General features: G+C 52.0%; 2 protein-coding genes across 2 annotated transcripts in view; one reads left to right on the top strand and one right to left on the bottom strand.

Moving 5' to 3' along the window:
* RGP1 (RGP1 homolog, RAB6A GEF complex partner 1) overlaps nucleotides 1-1,383 on the bottom strand; it is a 10,993-nt gene extending 9,610 nt beyond the window's left edge. Inside the window, exon 1 of the mRNA XM_042450174.1 lies at nucleotides 1,311-1,383. The gene's annotated coding sequence lies outside the window, so the exon portion shown is untranslated. The remainder of the gene's footprint in view (nucleotides 1-1,310) is intronic.
* Nucleotides 1,384-6,151: 4,768 nt separating this feature from the next.
* On the top strand, nucleotides 6,152-20,787 carry LOC121920722 (non-lysosomal glucosylceramidase-like). The gene is made up of 13 exons (XM_042447877.1): nucleotides 6,152-6,427; nucleotides 8,496-8,598; nucleotides 8,698-8,851; nucleotides 9,602-9,727; nucleotides 10,800-11,078; nucleotides 13,037-13,064; nucleotides 13,777-13,882; nucleotides 15,200-15,351; nucleotides 15,450-15,556; nucleotides 18,576-18,718; nucleotides 18,851-18,966; nucleotides 19,799-19,990; nucleotides 20,076-20,787. Exons 1-13 carry the CDS (start codon nucleotides 6,263-6,265, stop codon nucleotides 20,304-20,306), a joined length of 1,902 nt encoding a protein of 633 aa, XP_042303811.1. The 5' UTR covers nucleotides 6,152-6,262; the 3' UTR covers nucleotides 20,307-20,787.
* Nucleotides 20,788-26,616: the final 5,829 nt, after the last annotated feature.

Raw genomic sequence — 26,616 nt, 5'->3', positions numbered from 1 at the left:
GCGGGGATGGGCTCTCTAGCCTTATTGGCAACCATCCTCGAGAAGAAAACTCTGATCCCAAACCAGGGCAGATGGTGCTTGTCTAACCCTGCAAGGTACCCATCTCAGGAAGGAAACTCTATCAAACCTACGACCCGAGGACCTCGCTGCCACTGTCCATGCTTGTCAAGGCCTCCGCCGATGAACCTCTGGTTTAAGGGTGCAGGCCAGTTCGTGCCACATGTGCTCCACCAGAAAAATCCATTGCACAGGCTCCAAGGACACATCCATCTCCGAAAAAAGCCCTGTAGCGATAGGCAAGGGACGAAACGCAGGTGTAAAGACGCACTGGAAGCCGCAGACCCAAACCTTGCATGCAGGCGGTTCAGGACTTTGGTCGCTCAAGACTGACCGGGATGATAGTCTTGTTTTGGCAGCATCCGAATGATCCAGCAGCCTTTTTAAGGAGAGCACGTGGCTCCATATGGAGAGGGGCCTAGAAAAGTGTGCCTAAGAAAGCTCATCCCCAACAACCCGGTTGGCTAGCTGCGCCAATGGGCATCTTCTGTGTGGTTCAACAAGGCACACACCAGCCTCCAAAGGGGCAAACAGACTAAGCTTGCATGCTGGAACATCAGAACCATGCAAGATTCTGCAGCCAGTGGACGTCCTGAGCGCCATTCTGCTCCTTAATCGCCCATGAATTGTCATGACTGAACATCAACATTGCTGCTCTTATGAACGTGTTGTCTCCACAAGGAAGGCAGCCTTACAGAACACGGTGCCGGCTACACACTCTATTGGTCTGGCAAAACCCAACACTGAAAAACACATCTTTCAGGTGTAGGCTTCATGAAACATGGGTCACCTATCGCCAACCTACGACTCCTTGAATGCTTCCATCAGCGCTGTTTACGCACAATTCTAACTACACACTGGACGACTATGTGACGAATGTAAGCTGTCCTTGAGCAAGCTGGTCGCCAGCATTGAGGCCATGCTATTTGAGGACGCAGCTGTGCTGGGCCGGACATGGTTCTAGGATGAAGGACCATCGCCCTCCCCAAAATAGTATTCTAGAGTGTAAGAGGGGCGCCCCACAGAAGAGTACAAGGACTCCCTGAAACAACATCTCAGGCTTGGCCAGATAGATCCCCAAGAATGGTCCTCCCTGGCTCGCATCGGGAGGCATGGAGACGCACCTCCATCGACTGTGCAGTTTCTTCGAAAGCTCACGCCGAACGAGCTTCAAGGAAACAACAACGCAGAAAGAACCACAACCCAGAAAACATCACCCAAGGAGACTTTCTGCTGTGCTTCTGCTCACCGACATGTTTGTCCCGGATTGGCCTTTTCAGTCACCAACGCGCTGCTCCTTCCTGATCTTTGTTCGCGAAGCAAAGCACGAGAGAGAGAGAGAGTGTTTATAGTGAAGGCAATAACAGCAGCTTAAACCACCACATGATTCTATTCCTATTCTATATGAACTGGTCATAATTGGACCTGAGCCAGAGGCGTGATGCGCAGCACCACGAGGCCAATGCGATGCCTGGAGAACCCGTGCCATTCCCAGCTCCACAAGGAGCCCTTAGTTCCCTCCATATTCTAGAGTATAGAAGAGTTTGAGGAGACTCCAAGAAGGGCCCCTGGTCCAGTCCACCGCCATTTTCTGCCACTCGGGAACTTCCTGTCCAGGCCTTTTGAGGGTTTCGGATTAATCATAGAATCCTAGAGTTGGAAGAGACCCCAAGAAGGCCCCTGATCCAGCCCAACCCAATTCTTCTGCCATGCAGGAACCCTCCGTCAAAACATTCCCATTTTGACAGATGGACGTCCAGTCTCTGCTTAAAGAGCTCCAAACAAAGAGACTCTGAGGGAATAGATTCCACCATCAAACAGTAATTACTGTCCAGAAGTGCCTCCTAATGTTGAGGTGGAACTTCTTTTCCTCTCATTTGAATCCATTGCTTTGTCTCCTATTCTCTGGAGCAGCAGAAAACAAGCTTGCTCCCTCCTCAGTATGACCTCCCTTCAAGTGTTTACCGTATTTTCCGGCGTATAAGGCGACGGGAGGTATAAGATGACCCCCCGCGTCGCCCGCCGACAGCATCCCTGGACGCCCCTGACGGGGTCTCGCGCCAGCTGGAGCGGTCCTCTCTAGAGACCTGAGAGGATCCGCGGTGACTGGGCTCTTGCCATTTTTTTTCAATAGGCGGTGGGGAAGTGGCTCCAGAGCCAGCCGGGCAGAGTAAAAGAGCTGGCCCCTTACTCCTCCGCACCATCGCTGAGTAAAAAGGCCGGCCCATTACTCTTCCACGTCACCGCTGAGTAAAAGGGCCGGCCTCTTACTCTTCCACGCCGCCGCCACTGGCGGCAGGGATCTTCTGATCCTTCAGCGGCTTCAGAAGTCCTCCGCGGTAGCCGCCGCCACCCAGAATCCTCCGCTCCTTCAGCGGCTTCCACGGAGGACTTCTGAAGACGCTGGAGGATCGGAGGACTAAGGGGCCGGCTCTTTTCCTCAACCCGGCCAGCTCTGGAGCTGCTTCCCCGATGCTTTTTGGAAGAAAAATGGCGGCAAGAGCCCAGCCGCTGCGGATCCTCTCTTAGGTCTCCTGAGAGGCCTCCTCCAGCCGGCGCAAGCGCCTGCTGGCTGGGAGAGGAGCCAGCAAGGACCCCAGAGGCAGGGAGGTGGCTATGCCATTCGCCTTATACGCCGGAAAATACGGTAGTTAGAGAACATTGTCAGGCAGCACCAAATCCGCAGACCTTTTTCAGGCAGATTCATGAAATAACAGCTTTTGTTGCAGAAAAGAAATCATAACAGACAGTTCTGTGCCTCTCTTGTCTAAAGTCTAAAGGTGAAAAACATAGATGACGCTTTTATAGACGAATATGACAGCTGTGCCCCACAAACCAGTGTTAAAATATGATCGCCTATAATTCCCCGCGTTGCGAGAAACTGGGAGGAAATGGTCGAAAGTCCAGGTGTCCGGCATTTTGGCCAGAAGTCTGAGAAGAAACTCTTTCTCATCAACAATCTTGAACAAGAGGCACCCGCAGTTAGCAATTTAATCCATATTACAACAGTCTATATCTCTATCTTTAAACATCAATATAGATCTATAAAACTCTATTAACCTTTAATATCAAAATATAAAACCATATAAACTATATAAATACACAACTTTAAACCAACATTATGAAATCCCCCCCCCCCCCATTGCCCTCCTTCCCTAAAGGCAAGCCTTTGGAGAGAAATCACTCCTCCGCATTCCTTCTCTTTCAAGCAAATTCTTAGCATTAGAAACACATTAACCCTTTTTCTGCATCACAAGCTAAAACCACGTTTTTAAACTGTTATGAAATCCATCATTCTTATTTTAAACCCCTAAATCATATTAAATCCTTTCTGGCAGGAATTCGTTACGGAGACATCTCTCGATTTCAGTAAGGTTCTCCATGACATTCTTGCAAAGAAGCTAATAAAATCTGGTTTAGACAATGCAGTTGTTCAATGCATTTGCAATTGGTTGACCAGCCAAACCCAAAGGACACTCAGCCGTGGCTCCGTCTCACCCTGGAAAGAAAGGGACCAGTGGGGCTCTGTCCTGGGCCCAGTTTCCTATCCAAAATCTCTATCAATGACTTGGATGAAGGAATAGAGGGCATGCTGATCAAATCTGCAGACAACACCAAATTAGGAGTAGCAGCTAAGTAACGAAGAAAACGAACTTCAACAGGGAGAAATGTAAGACACTGCACTTAGATAGGAAAAATTAAAATGTGCAGATATCGGATGAGGGACACCTGGCTTAAGGAGACTTCTCCGTCTGAAAGGGATCTAGGAGTCCAAGGAGACCACAAGTTGAACATCAGTCAACAGCCAAACAGTTCCTCCAGATGTTGAGGTGGAATCTCTTTTCCAGTACTTTGCATCCATTGCTCCATTGTCTCCTGTTCTCTGGAGCAGCAGAAAACAAGCTTGCTCCATCCTCAAAGTGACACCCCTTCAAGTATTTAAACAGGGCTATCATGTCACCCCTTAACTTTCTCTTCTCCAGGTTCCTATCATCAGGATGTTCCTCCTAATGTTTAAATGGAATCTATTTCCTTGCAGCTGCCATTCATTGTCTCCTATTCTCTGGAGCAGCAGAAAACAAGCTTGCTCCCTCCTCAATATGACCTCTCTTCAAATATTTAAACAGGGCTCTCATATCACCTCGTAACTTTCTCCTCTGCAGGCTAAACACCCCCAGCTCCTTCAGTCTCTCCTCATAGGGCTTTATGGTATCCAGGTCCTTCACCATTTTAGTCTCCTTCCTTTGGACACATGGCTCCAGTTTCTCAATATCCTTTTTCAGTGGTTTTGCCCAGAACTGGACACAGCATTATTCCAGGTGAGACCTGACCAAAGCAGAATAGAGTGGCACTATTGCTTCCCTTGATCTGGACACTATACTTCTATATATTTTCCCTGGAAAATGATTAACCATCCATGATGAAGCCAACCCTCCCTCCAGTCCATCTGCCTTGGTCCAGGCCTTGGAGGTCGAGAGGAACTGCTGGACCTCTTACCCTTTCCCTCCACCACTCCCTTCTCCTCCTTCTGTGTCATGTCCTTTTAGATTGTAAACCCGAGGGCGGGGATCCGTCTAACTAAAAAGATTGTATGTATAGCGCTGTGTAAATTTACAGCGCTTCATAAATAGAGGTTAATAATAATAATAATAATAATAATAATAATTGATGCAAGGCCCCAGAAACAGCATCCATGGTAGGCATCTGGGCCCAGGAGCTGGTTCTGTTGGTCCCACCAGCCTGGCTTCCATCGCTTCCATCTCTGTGGCTGCCATAAGCCCCCGCAGATCCAGACCACAGCCAAGGCTTCTAGATTGCCAAAAACCAACCATATCTCTCCACCTCTTCTGCCAAGATCCTAGTCCATGCCCTAGTGATCTCACGACTGGATTCCTGTAACGTCCTCCTGGCTGGGCTTCCTCTCTCTCACCTCCGTCCTCCACCCACCGCTCTGACCACATCTCTCCTGTCTTGGCATCCCTTCACTGGCTCCCTCTCCCTTTCCGCATTCAGTATAAGCTCCTGCTGTCGACATTCAAAGCCCTCCATGGACTGGCCCCTCCTTACTTATCAGACCTTCTTTCCCCTCACCTTCCCACTCCATTGTTCCCTCCGTTCTGGTAGTCAAGGTCTGCTGTCCCAGCCCAGGATTTCCTCTGCCCCATCTCGGATTCGCCCCTTTTCACTCACTGCCCCTCACTCCTGGAACCTTCTTCCCTTGCAAACAAAAGCCATCACTTCTTTAACCAGCTTCAAAACGGAGCTGAAGACCATCCTTCCCAGGCATTGCATAATTGTCGCTTACTATTTGATGTTCCTTTGTTGCCTGTTTTATTGAATCATGTCCTGTATTGCTATGTATTGTATATGCATTATCCTACCTGAGAGTATATATTTTCCCTGGAAAATGATTAACCATCCATGATGAAGCCAAGCCCTCCCTCCAGTCCCTCTGCCTTGGTCCAGGCCTTGGAGGTCGAGAGGAACTGCTGGACCTCTTACCCTTTCCCTCCACCACTCCCTTCTTCTCCTTCTGTGTCATGTCTTTTTAGATTGTAAGCCCGAGGGCAGGGATCCATCTAACTAAAAATATTGTATGTACAGCGCTGTGTAAATTTGCAGCGCTTCATAAATAAAGGTTAATAATAATAATAATAATAAGGATTAGGAATTGGCTGACTGGCCGAAACCAAAGGCTGCTGAGCCATGGCTCCTTTTGATCTTTGAGAGGAGTGACCAGAGGGGTGTCCAGTAGGGCTCTGTCTTGGGCCCAGTTTGCTATTCAACATCTTTATAAATGATTTGGGTGAAGGAATAGAAGGCATACTTATCAAATTTGCAGATCAAATTACATAGAAAGAGATTCCAGCTCAGCAGTAGGAGGAACTTCCTGACAGAAAGAGCTGTTTGACAGTGGAATATGCTGCTTTGGAGTCTGCCTCCTTGGAGGTCTTTAAAATGGGTCTGTATGGGCATCTGTCAGTGGGGATGCTTAGATGGAGAATTCCTGCATGGCAGAAGAAGGGGCTTGGACTGGAGCAGGGCCCTTGGGATCCCTTCTGACTCTATGATTCTACATTTTCTTCCTGCATTCCCATGACATCCCTTTCTTGCCCTTTTCTGCCCACAGGAGAGCAGCCTTCCGGTGGGGGTCTTCGTCTGGGAGGCGGAGAACCAGCGGGACGAGGAGGTGGAGGTCTCCATCATGTTCACCTTCCAGAATGGGACGGAGAGCAAGGATGACCGTCGGGGCGGCCACTGGAATGAGCCCTTCAGCCTCCAGAAGGACGGCCACTGCGTCCGAGGCATCCTCCTGCACCACTGCCTGCCGGTCAACTCCTACACCTTGGCCATCGCAGGCCGGGAGAAGGTGGGCCAGGGGGTGAGGGGTCAGGAAAAGAAGGGAGGCGGCCATCTCTGGGGGTTGCTCTAGGCTTGGGAGAGGAAGAAGGGGAGCATGGCTGTGAAGGCATTTGAGGCTGGGGGCCACGGCGAGGAACTGTGGGGTGGCACAAGACCCCCAGGATGCTGCGGTTGGGGGGCTCCAAGGTGAAGAAGCCTCAGACCTCGAGCAGGAGGAGAAGCCATATGGTCTTCTCTGCACACAGCTTTGGGAGACGTGGGGCACTGTGTCTTGACAGCTGGGGCCAGAGATGAGGGATGTGTGATATGGCAGCTAAAAAGGCCATTGTGATTCTAGGCTGCATCAATAGTAGTCTCTAGAGCAAGGGAAGTAATAGTGCCACTCTATTCTATTTTGGTCACCCTGTGATGTCTGCTGTTAGAATCCAATCTTGTAAGAATCCACACAGAGTCCAATCTTCATGTAAGAGCAGTAATTTTTTCATCCATGAGCAACTACTGAGCAGAGCCAGCCCCAGGAGAGTGAGAGGATGAGGAAGAGAGAGCAAGCAATCCCTCTCCACCCCTCTTAATAGTATAGATATACTGCAGCTGATATCACTAAGGGCTGTGTCTTAAAGGTACCTTACATCAAAATAACATTGTGTCCAGTTCTGGGCACCACAATTCATTTACAAGATGGAGTGTGTTCAAAGGAGGGTGACCAAAATGTTTAAGGGTCTGGAAACCATGAAGCCCTATGAGGAAAGACTTAGGGAGCTAGGGATGTTTAGCCTGGAGAAGAGAAGGTTAAGAGGGGATATGATATGAGCCCTGTTTAAATATTTGAAGGGATGTCATATTGAGGAGGGAGCAAGCTTGTTTTCTGCTGCTCCAGAGAACAGGAGACAATGGAGCAATGGATGGAAGCTCCAGGAAAAGAGATTCCAACTCAACATTAGGAGGAACTTCCTGAGAGTAAGAGCTATTTGACAGTAAAAGATGCTGCCTTGGAGTATAACTGTTACATGGATTTGCAATTGACCGACTGACAGAACCCAAGCAATGCTCAGCAATGGCTCCTTTTCATCCTGGAGAGAAGTGACCAGTGGGGTCCCACAGGGCTCTGACCTGGGGCTAGTGTTATTCAACATCTGTATCAATGACCTGGATGACAGAATTGGGAGCATACTTATCAGATTTGCAGATGACCCCAAATTAGGAGGAATAGCTAATACTCCAGAGGACATGATCAAGATCCAAAATGACCTGAATAGACTAGAAAGCTGGGCCAAAGCTAACAAAATGAAATTCAACTGGGAGAAATGTAAGGTACTGCACTTAGGGCAGAAAAATAAAATGCACAGATATAGGATTATGGGGAACACCTGGCTGAGCAAGATTTATATGTGTGAAAGGGATCTGGGAGTCCAAGTAGACCACAAATTGAACATGAGTCAACAGTGTGATGCAGCAGCTTAAAAAGGCCAATGCAATTTTAGGCTGCATCAATAAAAGCATAGTGTCTAGATCAAGGGAAGTAATAGTGCCACTATATACTGCTCTGGTCAAGCCCCACCTGGAATATTGTGTCCAGTTCTGGGCGCCACAATTCAGAAAAGACATTGAGAAACTGGAGCCATGTGTCCAGGAGGGGGAGACCAAAATGGTGAAGGGTCTGGAAACCATTAAGTCCTATGAGGAGACACTTAGGGAGCTGGGGATGTTTAGCCTGGAGAAGAGAAGGTTAAGAGCAGTATGATAGCCCTCATATGTCATATTGAGGAGAGAGCTGACTTGTTTTCTGCTGCTGCAGAGAACAGGATCCGCAGCAATGGATGCAAGCTGCAGGAAAAGAGATTCCACCTCAACGTTAGGAGGAACCTCCTGAGAGTAAGGGCTATTCGACAGGGGAACAAACTCCCTCAATGGAGTACAATGGAGTCTCCTTCCTTGGAGGTCTTTAAGCAGAGGCTGGATGGCTTTCTGTTGGAGATGTTTTGATTTAGATTTCCTGCACAGCAAAATGGGGTTGGACTGGATGGCCCTTGGGGTCTCTTCTGACTATGATTTTGTGGTTTTTCTCTTCCTTCCAGGAAGGCACTACAGTCACCCACTTCACTTCTTTCAACCCTGCCAGCACCGGAGAGGAAGTGTGGCAAGACCTTCTGGCAGACGGCAAGCTGGCATCCCCACCAGGTGAGCTCCAGGAAGGGCGGGCCAGCCTGAGGTTGAGGGTCATGTCTCTGACCCAAGGGTACTTTTTTGCATATGGGTATGTTGTGTTCTCTCTTTCAGGAAAAAGTCCCCCAACGGAGAAGGGGGTGGCCTGCGCTGCTGCTGTGTGCGCTACTTGCACTGTGCCGGCCCATGGCCGTGGGACACTGGAGCTGGGCTTGGCCTGGGACATGCCGCGCATCCGCTTCGGGTCCAAAGAGAAGGAGCACTACAGGTTGGTCTCTCCCAGGGCCGGCTTCCTAGAATCATAGAATCGTAAGAGTTGGAAGAGACCTCAACAAGGGCCCTGATCCTGTCCAAACCCCTTCTTTCGCTTGCAGGAACTCTCAGTCAAGGCATTCCCATTAACAGATGGCCATCCAGCCTCTGCTTAAAGACCTCCAAAGAGGGAGACTCCATTGACCTCCAAAGGAATATGTTCCACTGTCGAATAGCCCTTACTGTCCAGAAGTTCCTCCGAATGTTGACCTGGAATCTCGTTTCCTGGAGCTTGCATCTATTGCTCCATTGTGTCCTATTCTCTGGAACGGCAGAAAACAAGCTTGCTCCCTCCTCACCGTGACACCCCTTCAGATACTTAAACAGGGCTCTGTCGGCCAAGCAATTGACTGGCAACAGGGGCCTGGAGGCTGTTTTCTGCTCCAGGACCCTGTGCTGGCCACATGGATTGCCAGGACAGCCGGAAGATGACCAGAACAACGCCAGAGGGGGAGCCAAGAGAGACCTCTGGAGCTGGATCGATCCAAAGGCGCAGAGCAGAGAGGCTGGATGGCCATCTGTCAATGCAGATGCTTTGATGGAGAGTTCCTGCATAGTAGAATTTGGGTTGGACTGGATCAGGGCCTTTTTGGGGGTCTCTTCCAACTCTATGGTTTTATGAGCAGCAGATTCTGCTTGACCAGCAGTGCGGTTTGCGCTCTTCTTTCATGTCCATTTCTCTCCCTTCCCCTTGATCTATCTGCAGGTGGTACACGCGCTTCTTTGGCCGGGAAGGGGACGCCTGCCCTGCCCTTTGTCACCACATGCTGACCCATTACCCTGAATGGGAGGAGAAGATCGAGGCCTGGCAGAGGCCCATCTTGGAGGACAGGTATGGCCTGCATTGGGTGCGGAACTCCATCTTGGGCAGAAGGGGCCACGGAGCAAGGGCCCTTGACCTTCTCAATGCCTGCTTCCTACTTTTGCAAATGTCTGGCTGCAGAAAAACAGGGATGCAGACACCTTACAAAGAACAGAATCCAGACACTACAAGCTAAAACCACGTTTTAAACTATGATAAATCCCATCATTCTTATTGTAAACCTTAAACATACTAAATATTATCTGGCAGAAATTCCTTCCTGACAGTCAGGTGTGCCCAAAGCGCCCTGGGGTCTAAACATGGCCCCAAAATGCGGAAGGGGCATACAAAGGGGCAGGAGCTTTACGCCATGTTTTGGGTTCTCCCTGGCAATTTCAGGTCAAAGAGAAAGCTCTTTTTTGTAAAACCGGAAGTAAACCTAAAGTGATTTTGAATAGCTGCCTGCTTTGAAAAAAAGACCTCTCCTGGGCTTAAAATGGCTGAAGGTGCCTTACAAAAATGGCCCCAGACCCATTTAGGGAGTGTGCCCCCCACATTCCTCCTAGGAGGCTAATGGGGCCTAGTTGCCCACCACTTGCTCTGGACCTCTGCCTTTGCTGAGGAAAGGGGGATACTTCATAGACTCAGAAAGTTGAAAGAGACCCCAAAAAGGACCATCCAGTCCAACCCCGTTCTGCCTTGCAGGAACTCTCCATCAAAGCATACTTCTGTGTGCCAGGTTGTGTTCCTGGGCAAGAAGAGGTTCTTTGGGCCTGGCAAATGAGCCCCTGGGGGGGGGGGGTCAGCTCCTGGTCGGTTCCCCTGACATTGACCGAGGAAAAGGGGGACCCCCATTTAACCCCTTCCCGTCTGCCAGCTGTTGAACAGCTGCTTGCCTGTCTGCAGGTGAAGGACCCTTCTGGCATGAGAGAAGCCCCCATAAACACACAGTAGGACCCTGGGTTAATCTGGCTATACGGTGGCAGCGTCCATCCAACCTCCTCCTTGCAAAAATGCCACAACCCAGGGACGGGTGGGCGGGTGTGTGGTCAAGCGGCACGAATGGAATATTGTCCGCCTTTCTTTCCCATTCCCCTTGCAGTGACCTGCCCGCCTGGTACAAGTCGGCCCTCTTCAACGAACTCTATTTCCTGGCGGACGGAGGGACGGTCTGGGTGGAGCTGCTGCCCGAGGATGGCCCTTCCTTGGACGCCTCCCAGGGACTCTCTGGGCTGCTGCCTGTTGTGGGGGAGTTTGGCCGCTTTGCCTACCTGGAAGGTCAGTCTCTTTGCAGAAATATAATAATAATAATAATAAATAAAGCTTTTATTTGTATACCGCCCTTCCTAAGATCAGGTACAGCACTTAGAAAAATTGAAATGCATAGATAAAGGATGGGGGACACCTGGCTCAAGGGGACTTTTATGTGTGAAAGGGATCTGGGAGTCCTAGAAAACCACAAGTAGAACTTGAGTCAACAGTGCAATGTGGCAGCTAACAAGGCCCATGTGATTTTAGGCTTCTTAATAAGAAGATGTGTCTAGATCAGGGGTCGGCAACCTCCGGCCCACGGGCGGATGCAGCCCCCAGAGGCCTGCCGACTGGCCCCTAGTCTGTTGCCGCTGCTGCCGCCACTGCGGCGGCCACCCGTCACAGCTTTTCGCCGCTCTGCGGCCGCCCCATTTTGGGGGCAAAATGGTGGCGAAGTCTCATGCGACCTTCCCCGCCATTTTGGGCGGAAAAAATGGCGGCGCCCAGAGTGGCGAAAAACCGCGATGGGCGGCTGAGGCGGCAGCTGTGGCGGGCCTCTAGGAAGCCCGCTGCCGTCGCTGGGCCCTCCAGGAGGGCTCCGAAGGCGGCAGGGGCCTCTGGGTGGCCCTTTGCCGTCGCTGGGGGCCCTCCAGGAGGGCTCCGACGGCGCAGGGGGCCTCTGGGGGGCCCTTTGCCATCGCTGGGCCCTCCAGGAGGCTCCGACGGCGGCAGGGGGCCTCTGGGAGCCCAGCTGCCATCGCTGGGGCCCTCCAGGGGGCCCTCTAGCGCTGGCGGCCCCACCAGCTTTTTTGCCGGTCTCTGACAGGGCCTGGGGCCCCGTCAGGGGCCAGCAAAGATGGGGAGGAGTGGCCCCCGGAGAGTGGAAGCTCCGCCCCCGCTTCGCCCCTCCCGTCGCCTGAGGACAGCAACCCGGCCCCCAGCTCAAAAGGTTGCCTACCCCTGGTCTAGATCAAGGGAAGTATAGTGCCACTCTAGTCTGCTCTGGTCAGGCCCCACCTGGAATATTGTGTCCAGTTCTGGGCATCTGGATATAGAGAAACTGGAACTGTGTCCAGGAGGCCACCAATGGTGAAGGGTCTGGAAACCATTAAGTCTTTTGAGGAACAACTTGGGGATCTGGGGATGTTTAGCCTGGAGAAGAGAAGGTTAAGAGGTGATATGATGTGATGACCCCCAAAGGACCATCCAGTCCAACCCCTTTCTTCTGCCCATGCAGGAACTCTCAATCAAAGCATCCCCAACAGATGACCATCCAGCCTCTGTTTAAAGACCTCCAAGAAGGAGACCCCACCAAAATCTCCAAGTATATTTCGGTCACAACAGCCCTTATTGTCAGGAAGTTCCTCCTAATTTGAGCTGGAATCTCTTTTCCTGGAGCTTGCTCCATTGCTCCATGGTGCTCTTCTCTGGAGCATCAGAAACAAGCTCCCTCTCATATTGACATCCCTTTCAAACTACTTAAACAGGCTATTATCATATCACCTCTTAACCTTCTCTTCTCCGGCTAAACATTCCCAGCTCCCTCAGTCATTCCTCATAGGGCTTGATGGTTTCCAGATGTAGAAGTTCCTCTAATATTGAGCTGGAATCTGTTTTCCTGTACCTAGCATCTGTTGCTCCATTGTGTCTGATTCTCTGGAGCATCAGAAAACAAGCTTGCTCCTTCTCAAAATGACACCCTCAAATTGTTCCCTTCCTGGGGATGTCTGACCTATTCATGGTGGTGCGTACCTTAGTTGCATCCCATTCGGATGACTGTAACTGCCCTTCAGGCTGCCCCTGAGAGTGTATGGAAACTCTTCTGGTCCAAAGAGCTGAGCCCGACCATTATTGGGACGGATTATAGAAACCACTCTGTGCCTCTTGAAACAGCTCCAGTGGCTCCCAATTTGTTTCCGGGCACAATTCAAAGTGCTGGGTATGACCTAGAAGCCCTCCGTGAGTTTTTCCGTTTTCTTTCCTTCCTTCCTTCTTCCTTCCTTCCTTCCAGGCCAGGAGTTACCGGATGATACAACACTTACGACGTCCACTTCTATGCTCCTTTGCTCTCGCCCTGTGTGGCCCAAGTTGGAGCTCAGCCTCCAGTATGACATGGGTAGGTGAGACCCCCACTCCATCCCTCCAAATCCAGCCCCCTGCCCAGGCACCTCCTGCTTCTGGGCCCTTTCTCTCAGAGCACTGAAGCTGGTTTTGAATGATCTTGGTCTGTGGCCTGAGCCCTTCCTTCTCTGCCCCCAAACCCAATGGGAGTGAGGGGTCCAAGGGGTCTTATGGGCCTGAGCCCTCTCTGCCCGAACCCAATGGGAGTGAGGGATCTGAGGGGTCTGCAGGCCTGAGACCCTTCCCTCTCTGCCCCCAACCAATGGGAGTGAGGGATCCTTGGGCCTCAGCCCCTCTCTCTCTGCCCCCAACCCGGTGGGCGTGAGGGTCCAAGGAGTCTGTGGGCCTTAGCCCTTTCCCTCTCTGCCCCCAACCCATGGGAGTGAGAGATCCGTGGGCCTCAGCCCCTTCTCTCTCTGGCCCCAACCCTGGGCATGAGGGGTCCGAGGGGTCTGTGGGCCTCAGCCCCTTCCCTCTCTGCCCTGAACCCAATGGGAGTGAAGGGTCCAGGGTTTGTGGAGTGAGGGGTCTAAATGGGTCCTGCCTTGCCCCTCCTTCCTTGCCCTCTTGGCTTTTCTCTGCCAGGCATGTGATGCAGAGCTGTGTGTGGGGACTTTCTGGGCTGGGCTGCTGTCCCTCGGGGCGGTGTCTCTGCCAGAGACCCCCTCCGGACACAGCCATTAACCATCCTTCTTTTCTCCTCCCAGCGGCGGCGTGCTGCACGAGGACCTTGCGCCGCGGCTCTACTGATGGACGGGCAGACGGCCCAGGTGAAACTGCGCAATGTGGTGCCCCACGACATCGGGGAGCCAGGTAGCCCCACCTCCCTCCTAAGCACTAGCCCCTGCCTTCTTCTCTTTTTTTTACGGAGGGACGGAGAGGAGGAGCATGGCCAAGAATCATAGAAAATAATGTTGGAAAGAACACAGAGGGCCATCCACTCCTATCCATCTGCGATATGCAATAGCTTCCCTGCAGGTTGTGAACTCTTGGGGGCAATGTGGATAGGACTCCCCACCGGCTAGAAAACGCTTTCTACTTTGATGGGAAATGACATTCCTTCTGAGCAGCTTTGTACTGAGAGGGCAGGATCCGGCCCCCCCCCCCTCTGGCTTCATAGCCTGGGATCTATTTAGTCGGGGGGGGGGGTCTGTTTGAGGCTTTCCCAAGGTTCTACCAGCAGCAATACACTCATCCCTCCATATTTGCGACCTTGATATTTGCCGATTTTATATCCAAGATTAATATATACCTCTCTAGGAATCTCTAGGTCTTCCAGCGCAACTCTCGGTCAACCTTAACTAAAAGTTGCACTACTTTAATATTAGAGAGTCAAAGAAAGAATACTTACTAGACCTTTTGCTCCTCCACTGCAGTTTTATGGTCAGTGTCAGTCGGACGTTGACCACAGAGTTGCCCTTGGGACCTGAGATTCCTAGAGAATACTTGCTAGGCCTTTGTAGCTTCAGAGTTTGCACTTCAGGACCTAGAGCAGGGGTAGGAACCTTTTTGAGCTGGGGGGGGTTACTGTCTCTCAGACACTGGGGGGGCCGAAGCCAAAATAATAATTAATAATTTTTTAAAAAAAATAATTAAATAAACAAACCAGGACAAATGTGGACAAATTTTTTCAAATGGGGGATTTTTTTAAAAAAAATGGAGACACACAAAAAAAATTGCTGATTTTAAAAAAATGTTAATATAAATGCATGTTTTGGAGGCCTCGTAGACAATTGCCCCCCTTGCCCGCCTCCTCCTGATAGGCCAAATGCCCCATGCCCTCCCGCGAGAGGCCAAAGGCTCTGGCAGCATTGGCGGCAGGACCAGGCTGGGGCCGGTCCCAAGGGCTTGCCGGGCCGCATCCGGCCCGCGGGCCGCCGGTTGCCTACCCCTGACTAGAGATTCCTAGGAGGTGTCCTCTCAGGTAAAGAACTGGTGGTTTTTGTTATTTGCAGTTTTCCCTATTCATGGTAAGGGTCTTGTGCCCCTAACCCTGGCGAATACGGAGGGACGATTGTAATTTGGAATGCATTGCTGATGGAATATGTAGTCCCTTGGGGAGGCCCTGCTGGAGGTAGGTGGGCAGGGTCTTCCCATGGCCTTGAGTGTCGCCCCCCCCATTTATGCCAGACGACGAACCCTGGCAGCGCGTCAATGCCTACCTGATCCACGACACGGCCAACTGGAAGGACCTCAACCTGAAGTTCGTGCTGCAGGTGTACCGCGACTACTACCTCACCAAAGACTCGACCTACCTGCAGGACATGTGGCCGGTCTGCCAGGTAGCTCTCGGGCAGGGGGAGCAAGGAATGGCCTGTCCTTTGGCCGTGGGTCAGCCTGGACCCCCAATGCCTCCACTTCGGCCTCCTCTCCCTCACAGGCTGTGATGGACTCGGAGCTGAAGTTCGACACAGATGGGGATGGCCTGATCGAGAACTCTGGCTTCGCAGACCAGACCTACGATGCCTGGGTGGTGACCGGCGCCAGGTGAGAGGGCAGCAGGGAGGAAGCCGGTTGGATGGTAATGCCAAGGACATTGGGGCTTTCGCTCCTCTTGAGGGGACTATGGGTGAGACCCCTAGGTTGGCACCAGCCGGGGACTGTCCACTTCAGTGACTTTGGGTTCCCACCCAGGCAACCAAGTGTCCAGCCATCTTGTACTGTTTTCTCATTGGAGAAGCCCACCTGCAAAATTCCTCTGGTTTCTTGCCTGATCTGGGCAGCCCCCAACACACAGACCCCTTCCCAGTACTGCCAGTGCAAACCCAGCCCCTGGTCCAGTTCTGGGTCTGACCTCCAAGGGAGAGTGGTCCCTCTGCTTAGTTGGTGCCAATGGTTATGGGCTGCTGAGGGAAATAGAGGTCATTGGGAGGATTTAAAGGAGGTCAGCCCCGTGCCAAGAAGTTTGCCCAGCTGTGGGTCAGAGATGTGGGTCTCGTGAACCCACTTGGAGGATGTTTGAGGGGTCTGTTCTGTGGTTTTTCCTGGGAGAACCCCTGCCCCACATTAGACACAGAATGTGAAGGAGCCACAACGCATAGTGCAATCCCACTCAATATACACCTTCTCTTTAATAATTGAGTCCGTCTCCTCTTCTCCCCGCCCCCCCCCCAGTAAGTGGCATCTGGCTCCTAAAAGAGAGGGGGGTCCTGTGTCAGCCCCCCTCTTGCCCTCCATCTTGCTTTCCCTTTGCCCAAAACGCCCTTCCCAGGCTTTGCAACTGTTAGTTGGATTAGTAAGTGGCTGACCAGCTGAACCCAAAGGGTGCGCAGCCATGGCTCCTCTTCTTCTTCCTCCTGGAGAGGAGTGACCAGTGGGGTGTCCAGTGGGGCTCTGTCCTGGGCCCAGTTTGCTATTCAACATCTTTATCAATGACTTGGGTGAAGGAATAGAAGGCATGCTTATCAAATTTGCAGATGATACCAAATTAGGAGGAATAGCTAATACTCCAGAGACTCAAGATTCAACATGATCTTAACAGATTAGAAAGCTGAGCTAAAGCTAACAAAATGAAATTCAACATGGAGAAATGTACGATAGGGAAAAAAATGAAATCCATAGATCTAGGATGGAGGACACTTGGCTTAAGCAGACTTATACATGTGAAAGGGATCTGGGAGTCCAAGTAGACCACAAGCTGAACATGAGTCAAGAGTGCGATGCAGCAGCTATAAAGGCCAATACGATTTTAGGCTGCATCAATAGACGAATAGTATCTAGATTAAGGGAAGCATTAGTGTCCTTCTATTCTGCTTTGGTCAGGCCTCACCTGGAATATCCTGTGTCCATTTCTGGACATTACAATTCAAAAAGAATGTTGAGAAACTGGAATGTGTCCAAAGAAGGGCCATCAAAATGGTGAAGGGTCTGGAAACCACGAAGCCCTATGAGGAAAGACTTAGGGAGCTGGGAATGTTTAGCCTGGAAAAGAGAGATGAGAGCCCTCTTTAAGTATTTGAAGGAATGCCATATTGAGGAGGGAGCAATCTTGTTTTCTGATGCTGCAGAGAATGGGACACAATGGAGCCATGGATACAAACAGCCCTCTGCCAAGAAAGCAGTTTGTTCTCCTCCTCCAGAACCAAACCAGAGCAGCCTGCTTTTCCTGCCTTAAGATGAGCTCTTCTGTGGGGCTGCCACATGGATCCTTGTGGCCATCAGGGGGTTGGAGGTGACTGCAGAACTTGTGGGTTCCACCTCCTCTTCTTCCTCTCTCATTCTTCCCTGCATCCCTTTTGCAAAGGGTCTCCTGTAGCCCTGAGTGGCTCAGGAGGGGTTCACTGCCTCTCGCACCCACTTCACCCCCCAAGTGGACCTCCCTTTGCCACTTGGCAGGCCTGGCTGGGGCTTCTCTCTCTGGCTGCGTGGTTTATATGGGGGGGAATGATCTAGTGTCTAGATCAAGGGAAGTCATAGCGCCATTCTATTCTGCTTTGGTCAGGCCTCACCTGGAATAATCCTATGTCCAGTTCTGGGGAACACAATTCAATTACAAGATGGAGCATGTCCAGAGAAGGGTGACCAAAATGGTGGAAGGTCTGGAAACCGTGAAGCCCTAGACTTAGGGAGCTGGGGCTGTTTAGCCTGGAGAAGAGAAGTTTAAGGGGATAGGGTAGCCCGGTTTAAATACTTAAAAGGATAGGGAGCAAGCTTGTTTTCTGCTGCTTCAGAGAATAAGAGACAACGGAGCAATGGATTCAAATTACATGGAAAGAGATTCCACCTCATCATTAGGAGGAACCTCCTGACTGTAATGGCAGTTTGGCAGTGGAATATATCCCTTGGAGATTTTGGCGGAGTCTGCCTCCTTGGAGGTCTTTAAACAGAGGCTGGGCAGCCATCTGTCTCACGGATGCTTTGATTGAGAGTTCCTGCATGGCAGAAGGGGGCTGGACAGGATGGCCCTTCTTGAGGTCTCTTCCAACTCTGGTTCTGTGATTCTGGAAACTGCTTTGATGTGCCTGGTCCCTTCAGAAACTACAAGTCCCAGAATTCCTTGCACAAGGGCAGGAAGAAGGGGCTGTGGGGGGGGGGGCAAGGCAGGGCAAATAGTTTTCCAGTGGAAAGGGCCACTTCTTAAGATTGTTTCCCCCATACTTCTGGCAGGAGCTGAAAGAAGCCTGCGCAATTTGAGAGATGGCTAAACATAATATTATTGCCCAGCCTTTCCCATGGCAACCTCGCCAGGCGTGTGCGCGTGCCTTAAAATACGTGATTTTCCGGTCAAGCGAGCCAGAAAAGCAAAAGCTTGGCACTTGCAGCCATTTTGCTTCCTTAGAACCAAATGTTTTAACAACCAGGTCAAGAGGGCTGGCGCTGTTATGAAAGAGAGGTAGCATTTCTTTGGTGGTTTTGCAATTTTAAAAAATCCAAAACTCTTCCACGTTCTGGATTTTCCGTCTATGGGGCGACGGGACTTTGTCGCTGCTGGTCCGGCTTGGGACACCCTTAAGCTTGGGCCAACACCCCTCTTCTCGCCTTCTTTCTTCCTCCTTTGCTTTGGCAGCGCCTACTGCGGCGGTCTCTGGCTGGCCGCTGTGTGCATGATGCGCCGCATGGCTGACATCTTGGGTGAGGGGGAAGCCCTGCAGAAATACTCCGCCATCCTGGCCAAAGGTACAGCGGCCTTTGAGAGACTGCTCTGGAATGGTAGGTTCAGGATCCGTGGCGGTGGGCTTCCTCTCCTGGGCCAGGGGCACCCAGCGGCAGTGCTCTTGGCCATGGCCTGGCTGACCCTTTGCTCTCTCTCCCCCTCGCACACCGGTCACTCGACTGCTCCAGGGAGGTACTACAACTACGACAGCAGCCGCAGCCCTTCGTCCAACAGCATCATGGCCGACCAGCTGGCCGGTCAGTGGTTCCTCCGGGCCTGTGGTCTGGGCGAGGGGGAGTATGAGGTGAGGAGGAGGAGGAGGAGGGTAGGGGGCCCACGATGGTCCACCCAGTGGCCTGAGCCTCTGAAACTCCTGCCACAAGTGCTCCCCAAATACACAGCAGCTGTGGTGGGAGTGGGCTCGACGTTCCTGCCATGGATATGAGGGGTGGATTCCTATGTCCCCCCACAAACACACACAGGAGAAACACAACCACGGTACGGGGAGTTTGGAGGCACAGACCCCCTGGACCCCTCACTCCCCTTGGGTTGGGGGCAGAGAGGGAAGGGGCTGAGGACCACGAATCCCTCAGACCCCTCACTCCCATTGGGTTGGGGACACAGAGGGAAGGGATTGAGGGCCACGGATCCCTGGGAGCCCTCATGCCCACTGGGTAGGGGGCAGAGAGGGAAGGGGCTGAGGGCCACGGATCCCTCGGACCCCTCACTCCCGTTGGGTTGGGAACACAGAGGGAAGGGATTGAGGGCCACTGATCCCTAGGACCCCTCACTCCCATTGGGTTGGGGACAGAGAGGGAAGGGATTGAGGGCCACAGATCCCTGGGTCCCCTCACTCCCATTGGGTTGGGGGCAGAGAAGGAAGGGATTGAGGGCCACAAATCCCTGGGACTCCTCACTCCCATCAGGTTGGGGACAGAGAGGGAAGAGGCTGAGGACCACGGATCCCTCGGACCCTTCACTCCCATTGGTTTGGGGGCAGAGAAAGAAGGGTCTCAGGCCCACACATCCCTGGGACCTCTCAGTCCCATTGGGTTGGGGGCAGAGAGAGAAGGAGTTCAGGACCACAGACCCCTCACTCCCATTGAGACTAACCGGATCCCAACCGTTTCCTACAGGTCTTCCCCATGGAGCATGTACAGAGTGCACTGCGGAGCATTTATGAGGTGAACGTCTTGGGCTTCTCGGAGGGGACAATGGGGGCCGTAAATGGCATGCGGCCGGATGGGGTGCCGGACACCTCCAGCGTCCAGTCGGACGAGGTCTGGGTGGGAGTGGTCTATTCCCTGGCAGCCACCATGATCCAAGAGGTAGGTGCAGGCCGCCTGGGGGGGGGGGCGGTGGAGAATGGGCAGCCCTGACCCTTTTGTTTCCTCTTCACCTTTGCCACCCCAGGGCCTGGTCAAGGAGGGCTTCCAGACAGCTGAAGGGTGCTACCGGACGGTCTGGGAGCGCCTGGGCATGGCCTTCCAGACCCCTGAGGCCTACTGCCAGAAGAGAGTCTACCGCTCGCTTGCCTACATGCGGCCCCTCAGCATCTGGAGCATGCAGTTGGCCCTGGAGCGCCGGGCAGAAGCAGCGGGGACGGTGCAAGAGGGGATCCATGGAGCGCCTGCTGACCCTTGATTGGGCAGAAGGAGAGTGCCATGGGCGAGAAGGGAGTGCCTTTGCTGGACACAAGGCCATGCCCAGGCGCTGGGTCTGTCGCTGACCCTCTTGCCAGTCAGCCCTGGATGGCCTCTGGCCTCGCGGGAGGGGAGGGAGCAGCGGCAGGGCTCTTGCAAGACGGGCTTGTGTTTGGGGAGGGGGCTGCCTAACATAGCTTCCCTTGTTCTCCTGAGGGCCCCCTCCCTGCATGGTGTATATGAAGGATCTTCCCCCAGACCCCCCCTTTTGGGATAGGGGTTTGGGACCCTTCCACTGCATTCCTGCCCCCTCCAGTGCTGCCCAGGCCAAAAGGGGGCTCTTGGGGTCCAAATGGTTCCATGTCCCCCCCTTCCCCAAATGGATTTGCACACAATCAAGCTGTACCCACAATCTGGACAGCGCCAGGATTAGTTTGAAGATGCCGGGTAATTTCAGTTTAAAAATAAATGGTTCCTGCTGAGGCCTTCTCTCTGTTTACTTAAAAAGTAAATGTTTACTCACAAATCTTGTGCATATTCGTTCTCAGGCTCTGCTTTAAGCAGGCGCTGGATCGCCATCAGTCAAAATGGGGAGGCTTCGATTGAGAGTTCCTGCATGGCAAAAGAAGGGGGTTGGAATGGATCAGGGCCCTTTTTGGGGTCCCTTCCAGCTCTATGAATCATGTTGAGGATAAATGAGGTAGAAAAAGTTTCATCAGCGTCCTAAAAGGACACGCTTGCGCAAAAACAGGAAATGGGAGTGTTAGTAGACATGGACCTGAATTCCAAGAAGATCTCAGCGTGCGAAGCAGTGAAATCCAACAGAGGCATCCCTCCAAGTCCCCAAACTGATTTTGGACTTCAATTCCCAGAAGCCTCAGCCATGTTGGCCAAGAGCCTGGGATTCTGGGAGCTGAAGTCCCAAATTCCATTAAAAGGTGAAGTTTGGGGACCAAGTGTTCTTAAGTTTTGGGGGACTGGTCTTGGCTTTCCTGGGCTTCTGTGTTGGGAAGAGCTGCTGCGCCCCACTCTCTCTTTTGGGTCATAGACTGCTAGAGTTGGAAGAGACCCCAAGAAGAGCCCTGATCCAGTCAATCGCCGTTCTGTCATGCAGGAACTCTCTATCAAAGCATCCCCATTGACAGAGGGCCACCCAGCCTCTGTTTAAAGACCTCCAAGGAAGGAGACTCCCTTGATCAGCATGCCTCCGATTCCTTCCTCCGAGTCATTGATCAAGATGTTGAACAGCAGACTGGGCCCAGGACAGAGCCCCACTGGACACCCCACCGGTCACTCCTCTCCAGGACGAAGGAGAAGGCTGCTACTCCCAGCAGCATGGAAAGCACTACAATTCCTAGAATGCTGCCTAACTCCATGCAGACTCTGGGCAGCGTTTGTCGTCTGCTGATGGGCTGCATCACCGTCGCCTTGGCTAATTGCCCTTCTAATTACAACGCAGGCTGATTAGCAGAGTTTCACCTGCCCCTTACCACACCTTTATTCTGTCAATGCCAACTTGCATGCCCTGACACACACAGGGCTATCCTATCACCTCTTAACCATGGCTTCTCTGTCATCCTCATGATGATCATCGTAGAATCCTAGAGTCGGAAGAGACCTCCAAAAGGTCCCTGGTCCAATCCAACCCCTTTATTCTGCCATGCAGGAACTCTCCATCAAAACGCCCCATTGACAGATGGCCATCCAGCCTCAGCCTAAAGGCCTCCAAGAAAGGAGACTCTCTCTAAGCAACATATTTCACTGTCGAACAGCCCTTACCCTCAAGAAGTTCCTCCTAATGTAAAGTCGAAGGCTTTTATGGCCGGCATCCATAGTTTGGGGGGTTTTTTTGGGCCATGTGGCCAGAAAGAAATTCTAGAACATGGCCACATAGCCCGAAAAACCCACAAAAAACTATAGTTCTCCTAACGTTCAGCTGGAATTTCTTGGCATCCATTGCTCCATTGTCTCCCATTCTCTGGAGCAGCAGAAAACAAGCTTGCTCCCTCCTCAATATGACATCCCTCCAAGTATTTGAACAGGGCTATCATCATATCACCTCTCAACCTTCTCTTCTCCAGGCTAAATATCCCCAGATCCCCAAATCTCTCCTCAAAGGGCTTCATGGTTTCCAGACCCTTCACCATTTTGGTCTCCCTCCTCTGGACACAGTTCCAGCTTCTCAATGTCCTTTTTGAATTGTTTTGCCCAGAACTGGACACAGTATTATTCCAGGTGGGGCCTGCCCTGAGCAGAATAGAGGGGCACTATTACCTCCCTTGATCTAGACACTAGACTTTTATTGATGCAGCCTAAAATCGCATTGGCCTGTTTAGCTGCTGCATTGCACTCTTCACTCATGTTCAACTTGTGGTCTATTAGGACTCCTAGATCCCTTTCACATGTACTTTCATTCAGCCAGGTGTCCCCCATAATCCTATGTCTATGCATTTTGTTTTCCTGTTCTTAATACAGTACCTTACATTTCTCTGTTGAATTTCATTTTGTTAAGTTTTGCCCCAGCTTTCCAGTCTATTTGGGTTGGGGCTGTTCACTGCTGTACTTTGAGGCATTACAAGGGGGCTATGGGGCTGTCCCATGTTAGCACCCAACTCCCAGCATGGCTGGCCTCTCCTTTTGGGAAACACTGGCCCATAGGGAATCATTGGAGGATACTGCCCCATAGGGAATCATTGGGGGATATTTGCGCATAGGGAATCATTGGGGAATACTGGCCCATAGGGAATCATTGGGGAATATTTGCCCATAGGGAATCATTGGGGAATACTGGCCCATAGGGAATCATTGGGGAATATTTGCCCATAGGGAATCCTTGGGGAAGACTGGCCCATAGGGAATCATTGGGGGGGACTTGAGGGGTGCCAGTCCCAGGGTCTTCTGACCAGAGAGACCCAGACCCCCTTCGTCATACCAGGGGATGACCCCTTGCAGTCCTCCAGCCCTGGTCACCTCGCCCCCTTTACCTGCCCCACATCCCACCCTCCAAGGCCAGGCTCCAGCTAGTCCTCGGTTTGTTTTGCTGGGAATGAAGCCAACCTTGCAGGGAGAGCTGGCTAGGCCTTGGGCGTCACTCCAAGTCCCAGGGCGGCTCTGGGGGATACAGGCTCTGGGTGCCGCCCTGGGACTTGGCCAGACTTTTGGCAGGAAGGAGCCCGTGGGGCAGCCCCACTTGTGAAAGCAGGACCTCGCCTCCCAGTTGCATTCACATGAACATATGTACAGGACGAGGACAGGAAACTGGTTGGGGTGGTCTTTGATTCCAGCCCCATGTACTCCCCCTCATAGGGACCCCAGGGACTAAGGGTGGGGTGACTGTGAGCCCAAGGAGCCCCCACTTCCAGTGAAGGTGGCTCAGGTGGCCACGACAGCAGCTCCATCATAAAATCCTAGCGTTGGAAATGACCCCCAAAAGGGCCACCCAGTCCAACCCTCGTCTGCCATGCAGGAATACATAGAACCCTAGAGTTGGAAGAGACCTCAAGGACCCGGATCCAGTCTAACCCCTTTATTCTGCCCTGCAGGAATACATAGAACCCTAGCCTCACAAGACACAGACTTTTGGAACCCACCCCAAAAAATATGATTCCAGGGGGGCCCTGGGGTTGAAGGCGGCTTCCCAGCCCCTCCCTGCTCGATGGGGAGAAAAGAAAGGGAGCAGTGAAGCCCGAGGGCCCCCATCCCAGTGAGCCCACCCCTCGAATGGAGGAGGAAGGGGTTGCAGGAGAGGAGAAAGACAAAGATGGGGGGCTGCCTAGCCCTACTCCCGCCCCCTCCCAGGGTCCAGTTGCCAGGAGAGATGGGGCTGGCCAAGGACCCTCTTTACCCCCCCCCCAACTCCCCAATGGCCTAACTATACACCCACCCACTCAGTTGTGGCCCCAGGAGTCCCCTTTTTCTCCCTAAAAGAGAAGGGTCTGGATGTTGGTGTGGGGCTTCGAAAGCAGCTGTGGGTCCATAGGGAATACTGGGGAATACTGGCCCATAGGGAATCATTGGGGAAGACTGGCCCATAGGGAATGATTAGGGAATATTGGCCCATAGAGAATCATTGGGGAATACTGGTCCATAGTGTCGTCCACCTCCCAGAACCCCATCCAGGCCTTGGCCCTCACCAGTCTCTAGCACCCAGGGGGAGCGGGGCAGCCCACCTTCGGCCTCACCATTGCAGTGGGCCTTCTCAGGTGAGCAGAGGATGCCAGGGGGCTTGGGGGAGAGACCCCTGGGGGGGATCAGGGAGCCCAGCTGGGTTGGGAAAACTAGAGGGAGTCCTTGTCTCCCCCAAAGCTACCTGCCTGACCCTTGACCTCTTGGCTGACCCCTGGAGACACTCTTTTTCTCTCCTTCCTTTCAGACTCGGCCACAGTCTCCTGGGGGAGGCCGTCCAGTCCCATGGCCAGCAATGAAAGGCCACACGGTGAGACTCCCTCTGACCATGTAAACCAAATTTACAAAGCCACTTCTCATGTTGCGGATTTCTTCAAACCAGGGAGACCGAGGAGGTCTTCCTCTTGAAAAGGAAACATAGGCGATTGAAGTCGAAGGCTTTCATGGCCAGCATCCATTGATTTTTTGTGGGTTTTCCTGGGCTCTATGGCAGTTAATTCCCGACATCTCACCACCTTCTTTCTCAAAAGACTATTCCTCATTATTACCTTATGGGCAAGTATTCCCCAATGATTCCCTATGGGCCAATATTAATAATATAGTTTATTTGTATCCCGCTTTTCCAAAACCTGATCAAAGCGGCAAACAACAGCATATAAAAACATTCCAATAAAATCAGTTAAAAACAGTATTAAAAACAATACAACAACACTAACAGCAAAGGGCCAGAGAAAAGGGGGAAGTCAATATATACAATCCAGGGTCGTCAATGAAAAGGGGTAAGGGAAAGAATGATTTTTCATGGTGGGAAGGCTTGGGAAAAGAAATATGTCTTCAAGTTCTTTTTAAAAAGACCTAAAGATGTGGTGGAGCGGAGCTTGTCTGGGAGACTATTCCAGGATTTTGGGGCCATGACAGAAAATGCCCTCTGTGAGGTCCTCGCATAGCGTGTTGCTGGGACCTCCAACTATTGCATCCCTATTGACCGGAGTGTGCGGGGCAGATTATATGGGGAGAGGCGGTCCTCCAAGTACCCTGGGCCCAAGCCATTTAGGGCTTTATAGGTCATTACCAACACCTTGTATTGAGCTCGGAAGCGAATAGGCAGCCAATGAAGATCTTTCAAGATGGGAGTTATACGGTCAGACCTGGAACAACCAGCGACCAATCTCGCTGCCATATTCTGCACCAACTGTAGCTTCCGGGTTTGGTACAAGGGTTGCCCCATGTAGAGTGCTTTACAGAAATCCAATCAAGAGGTTACCAGAGCATGTACTACAGTTTCAAGGTCTCTCCGGTCCAGGTCGGGACGCAGCTGGCATATCAGCCGAAGCTGATAACAAGCGCTCCTGACAACTGCATCCACCTGAGATGATAACTGGAGCGAAGAGTCCAAGAGCCCTCCCAAGCTGCGGACCGAGTCCTTCAAGGGGAGCGTGACCCCATTCAGGACAGGCTGGCATATCTCACCACCCAGATCCGGGGAACCTATCGCCAGTACTTCCGTTTTCCCTGGATTCACACGGAGTTTGTTTTTCCTCATGCAGCCCATTACCGACTCCAAGCAGGCATTTAGAGGAGAGATGCCATCCCTAGTCACTGCATCAATCGGAGACACAGAGAAGCATATTTGGGTGTCATCAGCGTATGATCTGGATGATCTCTCCCAGCGGCTTCCTGTAAATGTTAAATAGCATGGGGGACAAAATTGCTCCCTGAGGGACACCGGATGTAAGGGCCCTCCTATCAGAGTGACAGTCCCCCAGCTCCACCATCTGGAATCTACCAGAGGTAGGATCGGAACCACTGGAGCACAGTGCCCCCGATTCCCAACTCCCTCAGGCGTTCCAGAAGGATACCATGGTCAATGGTATCGAAGGCCGCTGAGATGTCCAAGAGCACCAACAGGGACACGCTCCCCCTGTCCATACCCAGATGGAGATCATCGACCAAGGCGACCATGGCAGTCTCAACTCCATAGCCCTCCCGGAAGCCGGTTTGAAATGAGTCCAGAAAATCCGTTTCATCCAAGATCGACTGAAGCTGGAAGGCCACCACTCTCTCAATCACCTTACCCAAAAATGGCAGCAGCGATATAGGCTGGTAGTTGTTATGAATCAGGGGGTCTAGAGAGGGCTTTTTTAGCAGGGGTTTGACCACAGCTAATTTTAATTTTGATGGAAATT

This window comes from Sceloporus undulatus, chromosome 2 (genome assembly GCF_019175285.1).
Source record: "Sceloporus undulatus isolate JIND9_A2432 ecotype Alabama chromosome 2, SceUnd_v1.1, whole genome shotgun sequence".
NCBI classification, from domain to species: Eukaryota; Metazoa; Chordata; class Lepidosauria; order Squamata; family Phrynosomatidae; genus Sceloporus; species Sceloporus undulatus.
Note: the sequence above shows the minus strand (reverse complement) of the source record. Positions and strands in the feature narration are given on the sequence as shown.

Excerpts from the sequence above, each read along its gene's own strand:
- LOC121920722 (XM_042447877.1), top strand. The coding sequence starts at position 6,263 with ATGTTCACCTTCCAGAATGGGACGGAGAGCAAGGATGACCGTCGGGGC. Across the intron at positions 11,079-13,036 it reads GCACTTAGAAAAATTGAAAT|TTGGAGCTCAGCCTCCAGTA; the intron begins GCATAGATAAAG and ends GTGTGGCCCAAG. Across the intron at positions 15,557-18,575 it reads TGGGTGGTGACCGGCGCCAG|CGCCTACTGCGGCGGTCTCT; the intron begins GTGAGAGGGCAG and ends TTGCTTTGGCAG.